The 16,141-nt window shown below is 42.8% G+C and overlaps 1 protein-coding gene across 11 annotated transcripts in view; it reads right to left on the reverse strand.

Annotated features, from left to right (window-relative positions):
* Window positions 1-16,141, reverse strand: part of MAP2K4 (mitogen-activated protein kinase kinase 4) — a 175,269-nt gene that overhangs the window by 141,911 nt on the left and 17,217 nt on the right. For 9 of the 11 annotated variants that reach the window (XM_074971920.1, XM_074971918.1, XM_074971916.1 and 6 more), the window contains exon 2: window positions 5,901-5,933. The exons of the other annotated variants lie outside the window; for them this stretch is intronic. In XM_074971920.1, the coding sequence (XP_074828021.1) occupies window positions 5,901-5,933 (33 nt within the window). The remainder of the gene's footprint in view (window positions 1-5,900; window positions 5,934-16,141) is intronic. 11 annotated transcript variants of the gene reach the window in all.

Consider the following 16,141-nt stretch of genomic DNA (forward strand, 5'->3'; position numbering starts at 1 on the left):
GCTTCATGCGTGTCCTCAATTTCTTTTAGAGCTTGCAGTCTAGATTGAATCCTCCACTCCTAGCCTCCTCCAATTGTCCCTAATCCCCAAACAAGAGATGCTTTACATCTGAATGTAAATGACAGAGTACCAGCTGGGGATCTGACTGGCTGCTGAACAGTCTCCTAAAGGCTTTTTGTAACCCCCTTGCTGTGGAACCTGAGGGTGGAAAAAGTCAGTAAGCGCTATCCAATTCATTTGCATTGGAGTTATATAAACTTTGAACAGAAGAAGAATTCAAACTCAGACATACAAATGTTAAAACTAATGAACAGCCTTAAGCTGTTGCCAAAAAGTTTATATTTTCACTACAGGATTGTGTAACTGTTCTGTGGTGCCACCTAGACATGTTGAGAGGTGGCTGTTTAGAACCACGTGTGAAGGCTTTTGGAGGATGGTTCGATGGTGACTGGTAATTTATAAATACAATACAGTACAACAGATAACATGGGAAAGATGTAGTATTAAAGAAAGAACCTACAAAGTAGCAACAGTTGAAAACAGCTAGCCTGAAAAAGAATTCTTGATGATGACAACACTTCTAACAGCTTTGAGCAAATTCCACAGCTTCTCAACCAGGAAAAATAAAGTTGAGTTGGAACACTGCCTTAATTATCAAAGAAGAGGTACTTCAAATTGTTTAAACAATCACCCCAGAAACAGACAAAATGCAGATAAAACTATAAAAGGTCTTTTGACCACTTTCCTGGCTGTTGAAGACAGACAATGTTCTTCATTTTGGCTTTCCACACACACATACTTATCAGCAAACAGTGGTTAATGGAAAAAGTGTATAAAAGAACCGGACTGGGGAACAGGCCTCTCCCCTTCTGACCGTTTCAACACAGCAAGAGAGCAAACAGATATCAACTTTAGGGCTTCTGAAGGTGAGAGGCTGTGCACTCAGGCTCAACTGGACCCTGCTGCTTGGTATTCAGAGGATTTTAATATTTTTGATATCATCTTTGGAGAAAAATGCAAAGGGAAATGGAAACAGGCTATCTTTCTCTGGGGAAACAGAAGTTGTATGCTCAATCTTGCTTTCAGTTACTTCCTGGAGCTGTGCCTGAGTGCACAAGACAGAAGCTGCTGGCACAAGCTGCTGGGAAAGGAAAGTTGGATTTATTTTTTTTTGGAGATCAGGAAGTTGATCACACTGCAGCTTTCCCCCTCATCAAGTAATATTAGTAGTAAGACTGGTTAGCACAATGGTGTCTAACACGCAGCTTGGCAGAAAACCACTGTCTCATCTGCCTCAGTCAGCAATCCACAGTTTAAACAAAGCACCAAAGTAGGCAGAGCTGAAATTCTTAAGGGTGCAGCACATACATTGAATTTAACAAACAGATACTGTGAAAGGATTGTGGGGAATTTAAGATCAAATATTGCCAATTTCTGTGGGTATACAACAGTAATTCAGGTGTCTACTTCACGGATTCAAAAGGGAGAACCTGCAAACAAACTCAGATTGCACAACTTTTGCCCAGCATGGAATATCAATACCCATTTGCTTCAGCTTTCCACCCTCAAGCATGCAAAACTGAAAGAACATCTGCAAATAAACAGTCCAATTTGTGTTTCTTTGGCAGAAAAATAGATTTGCGGTATAAATTGTTGCTCATCTGCAAGGAGGCCAAGGAGAAGGAGAAGCTGGGCTGCGTGCTATTTAGGACTAACAAACTAGAATGCTGTAATACAACTGTACATTCAATTAGCTTACCTCTTATTTAATTCTTATGTTGTATTCATAAAAAAATAGGGTCAGATTTTCAAAAGTGCTCAAAAGCCAACAGCTCTCCTAATGCTCCGTGGAGCTGCTGGGTGCAGACCACTTCTGAAAAATTTGTGCACAAGTCAAATATTATTTACCTGCTCAAAGACTATCACAGAACAACTGAAATGTTTTCACACACTCTCAATTCTAAAAGGACATGACATTTCTGCTAAACATGCACACAAAATATTCAGCTAATACTTCTGCCAACATTCTTCTAAACCCAATTTTGATGAAAAAATACATATGGAAACTATTTTAATGGTAAGTTTAAGTGAGCAAAATTGCCACCCTTTAAAAATCAGCATTTATAATGGGAAGCACTTAGTCCAGTAGTCTGCCATTTTTACTACACACTAAACTTATTTTCTGTTGAAAACTTGTTTTATGACAACTAGCAAATTCTGTTGGTCAAAAAGTTCCCTTGATATTTTAACTACTCACTTACTTCATTTATTAAAATATTCACCTCACAAGCCCAAACGCCTTTCAGCACAAAATACCCCTCAAATGATGAGCAACGATTTGTCAGAAGTACATAAACACCGATATTTACCCTTAAGTATTTCTAAGCATCTTCTCTCAGAGGGCCTGCTGTGCTAACAAGTAAAACTTCTGTCTCAACAAAATACATTAGAGGTTTTCCTCCCTCATTCTCAACCAACAAATTTTTTCCCCCACTTTAGTATACAGATTTCCAAGGTGGAGAGGGCTGTGTACAACAATTTATTTAGAAGTCTATAGTGTGGCAGGACTTAGACTCTTCAAACACTTCCCTCTGAAGACTGTTGAGCCTTTCACATTTTGTCACCTTATGGCAACAATTAGGAACTGAATTATGTAAGCCAATTGAATTCATTTCAAGAATGGACACTAGCAGTAATCTTATGGAATATACATAATTTTAATTTTAAATATACATATTTTAATTTACCTAAGATCAAAATCACTTTCAATTTTCCAAGGACTGATCAAGATTAAGGAGGCAGGTAAACCCATTTGTTGGCCTTGCTCTTTTTGCCAGATGTAACAAGCTTCCAAGGAAGTTTTACATGTGAAGTTTTCAGTTCAAAATTATTTTTTGCCAACATTTCCTGTATATGTAATGATTGAAACAGATGAGTGTGCAGGAACTGAAAGATCTACATGGATAGTTATTCCTTAGTGAAATGTTCTGAATACAGATCAGTTATTTTTAATCTACTATTATTTTCCACCTGCATTTAAAGATGAACTAAGGTGCTTTGATAAACAGGCAAGAGGTTTGAGTTCAGCCCCTGTGAATGCCTCTGTATTTGCTGCTAGGTACTGATCCTGCAAAATCTTTAAATATGTAAGCAGATGCACTGACTTTAATGGGACTACTCACATGTTTAATGTTATGTACGTGTGTAAGTGTTTGCACAACTGGAACACTACCTTGTAAATTCTCCACACGGCAACTGCAAGCAACTCACAACAGATACCCCTACATCCTCCATCTCAACAATATACTAGGGGGACTGTCTCCATCATCCAAGGTGAGTGCACATCACTGCCAAAGAAGATCGTACTAAATCACATTTCAGCCTTCAGACGCAGATACAAAACAGCTTTCACCCAAATTAATGGACCTCAAACATACAGTAACATGACTTTAAAGAAAACTTTCATTTCTTCTGGAGTCCCCACTGGCTGACCTAGCACTGTGTTCCTGGGATGTTTGGCATACACAGTACATAGGTCATTGACAGAAACACAGCCCAGATGATTTTTTCCAAGCTCTTAGATGATAGATGCATTTTATTCCACTGGGCTGGCAAAGATGTCTCCCTCTTACTCATTGGTTTACTCTGTGCTTAGCATATTCCTACCTGAGAAGCTCTCAACTCCTTCAGGGGGCAAAATGACAACTTCCTTCTTTGAGGTCCTCTCATCAGTTCACTGATGGAGATCTCTGTCTGCACGCTTGTGCTTCCTGTGAAATTTTGGAATGACCCTTGCTCTGCATACATACCATTCTGCTGGCCGAGCCCATACTTTTGTTTCATTTCATTATCAGGGACCTGTGTTCTGTTTAAGAGTTCAGCTGCTTATTCCCTTCACAAAGCCAGACTCCTCTGACACAGCAGGACCACGTCTAGTGGAAAAGATTATTTCCCCATGAACATTCTTGTTGCAGGTGGGGAATAAGAAGTTGGAGCATGTGGACTGAAAAAAGATCCTGGTTTTATGCAAGAGTCCCTAGTGGAGAAATAAGTAAATAAATAAATTCAAACTCTGCAGAGGTATTTCTGGTCAGAAAGTTTTCAGTGTCCATGGTACAGAAAAGGATCTGTAAGAGGCTGACACAAGATTAAGGACAATGTCCTGAGCAAATATTAAGGCAACCTTTCCTAAAATGTCAAGTTTGATGTCAGAACTTAGTATGCCAGCTTTTCTCAGAAAGAAATTCCCTGTATAACAAACTGTTTCACCTGTGGTCCAGGAACACCCATTTATCATCACAGTAAACTAACCAGACGTTATGGGGAGGGGGGGGTCAGTTTGCTTGTTTGGTTTTTAAGAAAACATGTTTTGATCTGAGCAGCAATCAGCTAGGCATTCACTAGGAAGACTGAATACCTGGGAGTTTTACGTAAGTTTTGTGTAAAGTTTTTATTTTATAAAATGGATTTGAAAACACTGCTTTCCAGAGGAACTTTAGAATTTGCCACACTCTAGGACAAACCATATTGTTAAAGGACATGCATTGTTCTCCAGTTCAGTCCCACTGGCACAGTGGTGACTCAAGTTGGCCTGCTATGCACTGAATCTTTTGTAAGTGTACCTCTTGTAAAAGGTTTCAGAGTGGTAGCCGTGTTAGTCTGTATCAGCAAAAAGAACGAGGAGACTAACACATTTATTTGGGCATAAGCTTTCATGGGTTAAAACCCACTTCATCAGATGCATGCCTTGTAAAAGTTTTCCAAACAGAGACGCAGTGGTCTGCAAATAGCAGTTAACAGACATATAAACCCTGTCAACCCACAATGCAGGATATTCTCATTAGAGCATCTCAAAATAAATTAGTTTATATTCATTTTTCTAGCGAGCATGTATACTGGATATCAGTCTTTAAATTCCAAGACACCAATTATTGAATATTAGCAATTAACTCTAGATATCTGACTTCAGTTAAAATAAATATGCATATTTATCAAGTGCAAATAAAAATTAAAAATATATATTTAAAATGCAGAATGAGATGCAGAGTGGATTTTTACTGAACTACAGAACATTTACCAAATAGAGGTGCCATCAAAACTATGTTTTGGTCTCCAATAAAACTCCACTAACTCATGACAGGCAATTGTGAAGGGTACTGTGATTTGAGTGACATAGCAATGCAAAGTATGAAAAGCCATTAGAGAAACAATAAAAAAAAATTAATCCTAAAGAGCTTCCATTAGTCATCAAAAATTGCTTTGCAATGACTGATTTTAGTCTCACCTTCCAAAAGTCTAGCCTCAATTGAAATAGCCAGCCAAGTTTAGGAACTTATCTACATTACTCCCCTCCTTCCACAGAGGTGCACAGATAGTAACAATGATCCAAATCAATATCAATGTGACCATTACCTACACAAGGAACTTTTTAGGTGCTCAGATCCAAATATGTTGCACTGTTTAACTTAATTCATTTTTCTTAATATAAAGTTACATAAGAAGCAAAGCGTTCTTTGAGGAACACTTCTAGTTTAATAAAGCAGCTGCAATTCAAAAAGTCAAATCCCACCTGATTCATACTCCACTGGAGTTTGGCAGTGTGTGAAACTCCAATGAATAACAGGACTATCTGTGTACCTCTAGTTCATTATTCACTTGTTACAGACATGTAAGTGTAAAAGACGTGCAAGTTTTACAACCAATGGCCTAATAGAAAACCATTTGTGGTTTTTTTGTTTTTGTTTTTAAACTTTTTAAGCAATATGAAAAATGGAAGCTCAATCAATGTATAATTGCCATGGTTGGTTAGTTGGAACAACAGTGGATACATTCCCAGAACCAAGACTGATATAAAAAAATAAAAATAAAAGTAGCATAATACTATAAAATTTGTAGCTTACTTTGTGCCTTTTCACAGAAGTTTATCTGAAAGCCTAAAGCAAAAAAGATAAGTTCTAGTTCATTCACTGGAAGTCACAGAATTGCATAACTATTAAAAGTCACGTTTCAATTATCATTATTAGAGACTAAAAATGCTGAATAAAACGGGTTTCATGGGCAAAGTGTTATCCTGAGAAACTAACAAGAAGTGCAGTCATCTCAATCTCCTTCATTTACATCCCATGCATTTTCAACAGCTCTGTATTGTCCAAAATGCCAAGAAAGAAATCAATCAATGGCCAGATCTGGTCAAGAGGGAATCAGCTTATGAGAGTGTTAGCTTCATTGTCAAGTTAATAAAAATAAAGCAGTCATAACTCCGTGGATACCTTGGCAAATCCATTCAAACAATTTTGCTAATATAGGTCTTCTGCAGTAGCAAGTCACATTCTTGATGATTAAGACATTAAGGAGGATACAGTGTCCCAATGAAGCCAAAGATGTTAATTAGTTTCTGACTGAGGTAAGTGACATTTGAAAATATTTCATCAAGTCGAACAGTATTTTACTTAGCATTTCCTAACAAGCAACATTCAGTTTGTTAACATCTGTGCAACAATGGAGGACCAGGTCTTTTAAAACCTGCACTAATAAAAATATCAGACTAAATCAAACAAGTTTTCTCAGCTGAAATAAGGTAAATTACATTACATTTCTCCTTTAAGAGGCAGACAGTGCTCCCCTGGTTTTGAGTATGTAAAAGTGATTTACATGGCTAACCTACCCACCATTTGCGAGACTAAGGATTTATACCCTATTTCTGATTTTCAAGATACTTCTCTATGCAGGCAGTTGCAGTCTTTCCTCTCTCTCCACTCTCACTCTCACCCCCACCCCCACCAACTAGGCTTCAACCAGGAATAATTCTCCTCAGTCCTAGTGATCTGTTCAGTTCCTTTCAGGTATAAATGGAAAGAACTTGAGAACTGATGTTACTCCAGTTCACACACACTGAACAAAATATCCAACTCATGCAGTGTTCACAAATAAAAATCTGGAAATGAAATATGTTAGGTCCATTCACATTATACCAATCATCAGCAGTACTGCCCATCTGCACTGTAGTAAACATCTGATTTGTAGCATTAATTTCTTATATCTCCAGTGTTGCCAAAGCACGATTTTATTGTGAGTCTTGCAAATTTTGGCGCTTTTCTGATAGCCCCAGCTTCTAGAGCCCTGTAAGTAATAATCTCAGCTTCTTTCCTAATCTCAGCTTCTTTCTTCCCCCTAGTCCTGATGATTGCAGGGAAAAGCTAGAAAACATGAACCCTAAAAGATTTCAAAATTTAGAAGACAAATAAAAACGACTGAATAGTTATTCTTTAAAATCTCATAATTTGGGGAGGGGAGGGGGGAAGAGGACTGACTCAATTTTTGAATGCTTGGGGTTGGCAACGCTGCGTCACGTTCCTCAGATAAGAAACCTAAATCCCTAATATAGAATATACAGTCACATTCACCATGCAGTAAATAAACTACTTACCCAGAAAAGGTTCGTTAAACACTACACAATCAACTATACTACAATGTTAAAAAGCTGAGCACATGGAATTATCAGTCCACTACTTGCAAATTAAATTTCACACTAAGTAGCTAAAATCTCCAGGATAAACTGATATTGTGCTTGCCCTTTATTCCAATTCTCTGAAAGATACAGTAGCAGCTAAAATTATTCTACAGGTGCAAGTTCTAAAAGAAATCATGCTAACAATACTGACACAAACTTAATAGGCTATCGTTAATGTTGCAATCAGAATACACACTGTAGAACCAAAAGAAAAAAGTCTCCTGCACTCCTGGCAATTTACACATCACCTACGACGCTGTCAATAACACACTCCAGCACTCCACAGAGATTTGACTTCCATCTCCAACAGATACTGAAAACAATACATACAACCCAATTTCATCAAACTAACACACAGGAAAACTTCAACAGCAACTTAGAATCATAGAAGATTAGGGCTAGAAGAGACCTCAGGAGGTTACCTAGTCCAACCCCCTGCTCAAAGCAGGACCAACCCCAACTAAATCATCCCAGCCAGGGTTTTGTCAAGCCAGGCCTTAAAAACCTCTAAGGATGGAGATTCCGCCACCTCCCTAGGTAACCCATTCCAGTGCTTCACCACCGTCTTAGTGAAATAGTTTTTCCTAATATCCAACCTAGAACTCCCCCACTGCAACTTGAGACCATTGCTCCTTGTTCTGCCATCTGCCACCACTCAGAGCAGTCTAGCTCCATCCTCTTTGGAATCCCCCCTCAGGTAGTTGAAGACTGTTATCAAATCCCCCCTCACTCTTCTCTTCTGCAGACAAAACAAGCCCAGTTCCCTCAGCCTCTCCTCATAAATCATGCCCCAGCCCTCTAATCATTTTTGTTGCCCTCCGCTGGACTCCGTCCAATTTGTCCATATCCTTTCTGTAGTGGGGAGCCCAAAACTGGATGCAATACTCTAGATGTGGACTCCCCAGTGCCAAATAGAGGAGAATAATCACTTCCCTTGATCTGCTGGCAATTCTCCTATTAATGCAGCCCAATATGCCGTTAGCCGTCTTGGCAACAAGGGCACACTGTTGACTCATATCCAGGTTCTCATCCACTGTAATCCCCAGGTCCTTCAATGAATAAAAGGCAGAATGACTTTGCAAATGAATGGACTATGCAACAGGCAAATGTGATGATCTATTTATATTAAAAAGCATGAAGTCACTACAGTATTTGATGCAGAACAGGTTTCTTGGTCAGCCAGTATACCCTTCAGCCAGGTGATCTAGCTCCTGAAGTAACCCAATTCTCTCTTCTTTACCAATTCCAATTATTTCTTTAAAGCATCTCAGCTTCCAGCCTCTTCAAGTTCTCAATGAACTGGCTGTGCAGGAGCATTTCAGTACTGGGCTTAGTCAACTTCACCTGTTCTAGCCACAAATACTGCAGGTCCCCTTTCTCTCTCTATTCCGAGGCAGGTCAGCTCCTACTTACTCTATGTGGCCTTTGCCAGGGTTCTTTTCCTTGAGGAACATGCATCTTCCACCTTCCAAAGACACTCCACCATCTGAATCTGTCCGTTTGCTAAGTTGTACAAGGATTTCAGCCCGGTGCCTGAAGCATCCCTCTCCCCAGATCTCTCCAGTCCATTACTATGTGGGTCTGCTGGGTAGTGATAGGAGCTACTGCAATCTCTGACACACCCGCCCTGCACACCACTTCTGCGTCCATGGTGCAGTGCTGTGCCCATGGGTGGCTTATAAGCAGCAAGGATCAAACCTGGATTGGGAACCCTGGATCTAACAGTAGGAGCAGCTTAGAGACCCAGCTCTGCTAGCCAAGACTGTAGCAGGCTTATCAGCCTCCGTACGTCACCCAGACACCACAAAAGAGGAACAGAGCGCCACAACAAGCAGCTGTGTATTACACAGGACACCTCCTCCTTTGTTGGTCTGCCAGTTTCTCTCAATGAAATATTGTAAGAGATGCACAACTTGTCCACTAACAACTCTGCACTGACCCCCTACCTGACAACTGCTTATTTCTGCTTATCTCAAATCTTCATGGGTTCTTCAGTGCTCTGGTCACACATCTGCTGGGCTCTAGACTGCGTTCTGTGAAGCTGGGCTTCTTCTCTCCATTGTTGCTGTCTGCTGCCAGGACATTCAAAGGTGTAGCTTTTCCAGCCAGTCTCAAGAGCTTGCTGGCTTCAGCTTCCAGGTTCTATTTCATTTCCATTATCTGCTGTTCCAAGCCACATCTCTTTCTGTCTCCAACTCAGATATTCTTCCTAACCTTGCACCTCTGAATCTCTTCAAACCCTTGATCTTTATACATTTTACATTTGTTTATTGAGATGCTCTAGCTCCACCTTCTAGTCCAAAGCTTCTGCCCAGCTCTGGTTTGGGAGAGGGCTTTCGCCTTCCTCTCCCAAGCCTCTGTCCCAACATGTCACACTGAAGAAGTTCTTCTCCTGGGCTAGCAGCTATTCAACTCCTCCTGCCTTTCTTCCAGATTGCTAGGGATCTAATTCCACTGCCAAGCCTTCCCTGCTCTGTCTGTGGCCAAGTCAGTCTATGGGACATACAATACTGCCATGCAGCCTTGTCACTGGAGTTTCATCTTTCCAGGTAAGCCACCTACTATCACAAGGCAGACGTACATTTCCGCAAGTACCTCTTTTCCTTCATGTCATTGCTCTCCAAAGTGATTATGTTTCTTCCTGCATCCTGCTTAAGTTGTAACCCCAGATCTGCAGTCTTTTGCTAACCTAATCAGCTTGCTGTCCGACTGGTTCAGACCTCTGAGTTACTAGTAACCCAGTAAGCCACTCAGTAATTTCATCCATCCTCTCTCTTTGCACTGTCACTCTTGGTGTACATCTCCCTTGTTAATCTTGGACCGAGGTCCCTACTTCATTCTGCTTGTCCCTTTTATCCTGAAAAAGCACTTTCACCTAACTGGCCACCTTGCATGATTTCCCTCCCAAGGTTTGCTTGCACACATGTAGCTTGGTTCCAATGCGGTCATCTCCTCCACAGTCTGGGAATGCTTCTGCTTCAGTTCCTGGGTCTGGGTCTGGGCCTGGGTCTCCTGAGTCTTTGCCTCAGTGCCCAGTCCCTTCACCTAGGCCTGCATTTTCTAGAGCTGTTTGAACTTCAAGGATCTGGAGGGCAGAGTATCAATTTCAGCTTTTTTTCTTGCACTCACAGACACTAAAAACTGAGCACCTCTTTAATTCCCTTTCCAGCCATGTCGTTTCAGGCTCCTGAGCCTGCCGTGGTTCTCCTAGTTACTTATACAAGACCTCAAGCTCTCAAAATCCCAGGCTGAGTGTGGAGCCAAGGTATCTCCCTTAATTAGCTGAGACTCTAAGCACTGCTGCCATTTGCCCAGTTTGGATGCTCCACGCTCAGGACTGTCTCGGTTTTGTCCATTACTGGGGACCCAGGCTTTCCCCTTTGCCACCGTCCTTCTTCCCAAGGACAAAAGTTCTCAGTAGGGCCGCACCTTTTAGCGTGTGCTGCCTTCCCACAATCATGACAAACAACATAGGGACTTGCTCTTCCTTGACCTGTCTCTGTCTTTGCAAGAGGCCAGGCCACCCTCTAAGATCCCTGTCATACACAGGGCCTCTCCAGAGACCTGCTTGGGCTGTGGCCCCATCTGGGCCCCTCCCCACCCCCTGGAAGCATGGAATGAGCTTCAGCAGCAGATTGTGCAGTGCCTTGTAGGGTCTATATCTCTAACCCCAAATGCTTCTCTTGGGTTCTGCTAAGGCTCTGCAAACAGGTCATAGACCCTTCCTGAGATAACAGACTCTAGTCCTAACCCCAAATCCAGCTTCCCATCTTTGTTAACCCCTCGTTCAGGCCCCCACTGAGTCTCTCCTGCTATGGGTTCTCTGAACAGTGTATGGCATGCCTCAGTTTACCAGTATTAATAAAAGCACAATCACTCAGCCCTAGTGGGACTCCCACCTGGTTGCTCGGAAAGTGAATGTTACCCTGGGCCCCTTCACTGTCACTGCCCATTACTGATCCAACCATTGTACCAAGGTGGGGTGGGTGCTTGTGGTGCTCAAGCCGATATTGTTGCATTGTAAGTGCCAGATATCTATGCCTAGCTTTGGGAGTGCAGCGTAATGTTGTGGCTAAAGGCAGGATACCCAAAGCACATATATGTGGATCAATCAATCTGAAAGACAGCATCTCAGAATGGCTACAGTTCAGTTCTGTTCCCCACTGCATCTAACATGGCCTGTATAACTTCCCCATTATTTTATTTGCAAAGGATAGAGTGCAGTACATTATAATTGACAGCTATCCAGGGCTGAGGTCACAACTTTCATTATTAATTACAATAGAGAAGTACATACAAATCAAAACTAAGGCCAGTAAAGGCAGGACTTGAATTCAAGGTATCCTCGTTCCTAGCTCAGAGAACTTTTCCCTACACTACTGGAATATTGTGCAGATGAGTCTGTCTCTGTCAGCTACTAGCTGTGTTGTAGAAGCTAGCAATGGAAACACTGTCATTCTATGCAGACAGGACTGTCATCTGAATTGCTATAGGGATGACTAGTTTAGACAATACTTAGTACCTCAGCTTTAAGATGACATATTGCAAAAAGAATAACTTGTCAAACTGAAGAAAAAACGAGAGAAAGAAGAGGTGCTGACTTTTAAGTGGTATATACTTAGCACAGGGGAGGGCAAACTAAAGGCCCACGGGCTGGATGCAGCCTGTCAGGGCTTTCAATCCAGCCCGCGGGATTGCCAGCCCCGTGGCACAGCAGGGCTAAGGCAGGCTCCCTGGCTGCCCTGGCCCCATGCCGCTCCCAGAAGTGGCTGGCACCACGTCCCTGCACCCCTGAGGAGGAGGGGCAGAGGGCTCCATGCACTGCCCCCGCAGCTCACACTGGCCAGGAACGGGGAACCGCGACAAATGGGAGATTCGGGGGTGGTATCACAGGTGAGGGAAGTGCACAGTGGAGCCGCCTGCCCCAGCCCACCTCCAGGAGCCTCTGTCGGAAATGCTGGCCACTTCTGGGAGCCTGCCTTAGCCCCGCTGCACACCACTGCCACCCCGGAGCCGCTCGAGGTAAGTGGCACCAGGCCAGAGCCTACACCCCAAACCCCTCCTGGACCTCAACCCCCTGCCCTGAGCCCCTTCTGGCACTCCACACCCCCTCCTGCACCCCAACCCCCTACCGTGAGCCCCCTCCTGCATTCCACATCCCCTGCTCGGAGCCCCCAACCACCTGCCCTGAGCCCCCTCCCGCACCCCAGCCCCTTGCCCTGAGACCCTTCCTGCACACTGCACCCCCACACACACCCCACACTCTCTCCCGCACCTCAACCCCCTACCACAGCCCTACATTCATGGCCCTGTATACAATTTTCCAACCCAGATGTGACCCGAGAGCCAAAAAGTTTGCCCATCCTGACTTAGCAGATGCAGAGGAATGTATGAAGCAAAAATCAAGTCCCATGAGCTTATACTTTTTCCCCAAAAGGATCCAAAGAAAGGTGAAACACCAAATATTTTTTAAAAGCAGGTGTCTTTTTCCATGTTAATCAAGCCAATCAGCAAACCAACCTGAATAACTCAAATACTACATAATTTCTATGTTTCTGCTGCATATCTAATATTTCTACACAATAAAGTCACGAAAACTCTATCACAATCTTGACTACCCTCTACAATGCTTAGTTACATGTACTCTTACGTGCTATTCAGATGCTTAAATGCTTACTTGTTGGATCGACCTTAGCATGCAGCACAAACACACTCAGAAGGCACACAATAGAAGGGATTTAGAATCACATGCTCTAGGACGGCTACTCAGAAGTATAGCTTCTGCCTCATCACCTGCACAAGCCTGCTCACATTGCTGTACTCCTTACTTGGGTTTTGAATGAATGCTGAGCACAAACTCTTCACATCCTCACCATCTTTACTCAAAGGAACACTATAATGCAACAGTGGAACAGGTGTCAGGGCCTCGAGATGGGTAACTTGGTGCTACAGTATTACTATTTCTCAGGAATTTACCAATACCCAAGATAGTAAAGAAGAGGACTGGGAGATATCAGACACGCAGGTTCCATTCCTAGATCGGACACGGTCTTCCTGTTGAGGCTGTGATGGGTCATTTCGTATCTCAGAGCCTCAGTTTCCACATCTGAAAAATGGGAATTGTATTTGTCTACCTCAGAAGAGGTATTGCTAGGCTAAATTAATTGTTTGTAAAGACCACAGAGATCTTCAAACAGAAGCAGCTTTGGAAGTACAAAGCATTATTGTGGTTGTTGTTATTATTTACCTAACCAAACACAGAAGAGGATTGGCACAGGCCATCCAGGAAATCAGCCTCTTACCCAATTCCTTTGCATAGGCAGACAGCTGTAATTGTGATATATTTTCAGGATCATTGTGAAAAAGGTGGAGAAAACCATGTAAGGGGGACTGCAAAAGTATTGGGCTGGACAATCCCAGAATTTATCACGGTTAAAAACACTAAAGGAGTTAAATGATTCACAACATTGACAATACCAAGCCTCTCACGCTTAGATCACTGGTTTGACTTCAGGTCAGGTGTGACTAAGATCTTGTCAACACTAAAGAAATGTACCTTGCCCAGAAACATTTGCTCTCCCTCAATCAACTGAAAAACACCTCCTGGGTTCGCAAAAAGAAAAGGAGTACTTGTGGCACCTTAGAGACTAACCAATAAATTGGTTAGTCTCTAAGGTGCCACAAATACTCCTTTTCTTTTTGCGAATACAGACTAACATGGCTGTTACTCTGAAACCTCCTGGGTTTATTTTTGTGGGGCAGGGCAGGAGGCACTAAGGTACATTCCAAACAGACTTTGAATTATCAGCATTATGGAACAAGTGATCCCAAATCATTTCCCCAGTTTGCACAGAGCTGCCTGCACAAACCTTTCAAACAGTCCTGCAACCTGGGGAAAGAGGTTGAGAAAGAGGAGCAGAGCTGCCAATTCCACCAGACATCTGAGCTGACAAACGACCTACAATTCACTGGCTCAGCATCCCCACCGTGACTGTCCCCACAAAATCAGGCCTGGTCTACACTACAGGCCTATATCAGTATAATTACATCACCCAGGGGTGTGAAAAATCCACCCCCCTACGCGACACAGTTCTACCGACCTAACCTCCCATGCAGACAGCACTATGTCGACAGGAGAGCTTCTCCTGTCAACATAGCTACCACCTCTCAGGGAGGTGGATTAACTCTGCCAATGGGAGAGCTCTCTCCCATCAGCGTAGGAGCATCTTCACTTAAGTACCACAGTGGTGTAGCTGCACTGATGGAGCATTTTTAGCATAGACCTGCCCTCAGAAAAAAAAAATGACAACCATCATCCTTGTCAGGAGTCTAAGCAAAGAAGCTACAGACTGAATAGGCCACAGAGACTGAACTCTCCTCTGATCCCTAGAGGTATTCTAGGTTAGGGATGAGGCACAATTGCAAAGCTTAATATGCAGGATGCTTATCTTGTCACTGGCTCTGTTATAACCAGTTATGCAGACAAATGAGAGGACTTCAGACTCTAGGGTTGTTAATCCAGCTCCTTTCACCAACAAAAGACCAATCAGACTTTATATTTACGTACCAACAATTTGATATAAAAAGTCCTCATATTCTACACCTGAAATTGGCACCACTGTGCCCAAAGTACTGGCACAATAAGCATTTAGTCTTCATGCTCCTGCCTAGGGGAATAGCCCCCTGGACAGCTCAATGACTAGGGCCCTATCAAATTCACAGCCATGAAAAACATGTCACGGACCATGAAATCTGGTCTCCCCCTGTGAAATCTGGTCTTTTCTGTGTTTTTACCCTCTACTATAGAGATTTCACAAGGGAGACCAACGTTTCTCAAATTGGAGGTCCTGACCCAAAAGGGAATGCAGGGGAGTCGCAAGGTTATTTTAGAGGGGTCATGGTATTGCCATCCTTACTTCTCCACTATCTCCAGAGCTGGGTGACCTGTGAGCAGCAGCTGTTGACCAGGTGCCCAGCTCTGAAGGCAATGCCCCGCCCGCAGCAGCACAGAAGTAAGGGTGGCAAGTCCATACTGTGCCACCCTTACCTCTGAACTGCTGACTTCAGAGCTGGTCAGCCAGAGGGTGGTGGCTGCTGACTGAGGGCCGAGTTCTGCAGGCAGCAGCGAAGAAGTAAGGGTGGCAATACCATAACATCCTTACTTCTGCACTGCTGCTCCTCCCAGCCAGCAGTCACTGCTCTCCAGCTGCCCAGCTCTGAAGGCAGCACCACAGAAGTAAAGCTAGCAATACCACAAACCCCCCTACAATGACCTTGCAATCCCCCCCACAACTCCTTTTTTGGGTCAAGACCTCTACAATTACAAAACCATGAAATTTAAGAATTAAATATCTGAAATCATTACATTTATTATTTTTAAAATCCTATGACCGTGACCAAATTGACCAAAATGTACCGTGAATTTGGTAGGGCCCTATCAATGACTAGGAAATCAAAGTGCTCAAACACACATCTAAATTACACTGGACCTAAGAAAGAGGGCAGTGAAGCACCTAATGAAAAGATGCAAAAATTGGAATCAGTAACTGGGGACCATTTTGGAGAAGACAACTGGTACAGAATTTGATTAGATGTAGAAATATTTTTATTTACAGGTGCAGGGAAACCAAG

This window comes from Natator depressus, chromosome 14 (genome assembly GCF_965152275.1).
Source record: "Natator depressus isolate rNatDep1 chromosome 14, rNatDep2.hap1, whole genome shotgun sequence".
In the NCBI taxonomy this organism is placed as follows: domain Eukaryota; kingdom Metazoa; phylum Chordata; order Testudines; family Cheloniidae; genus Natator; species Natator depressus.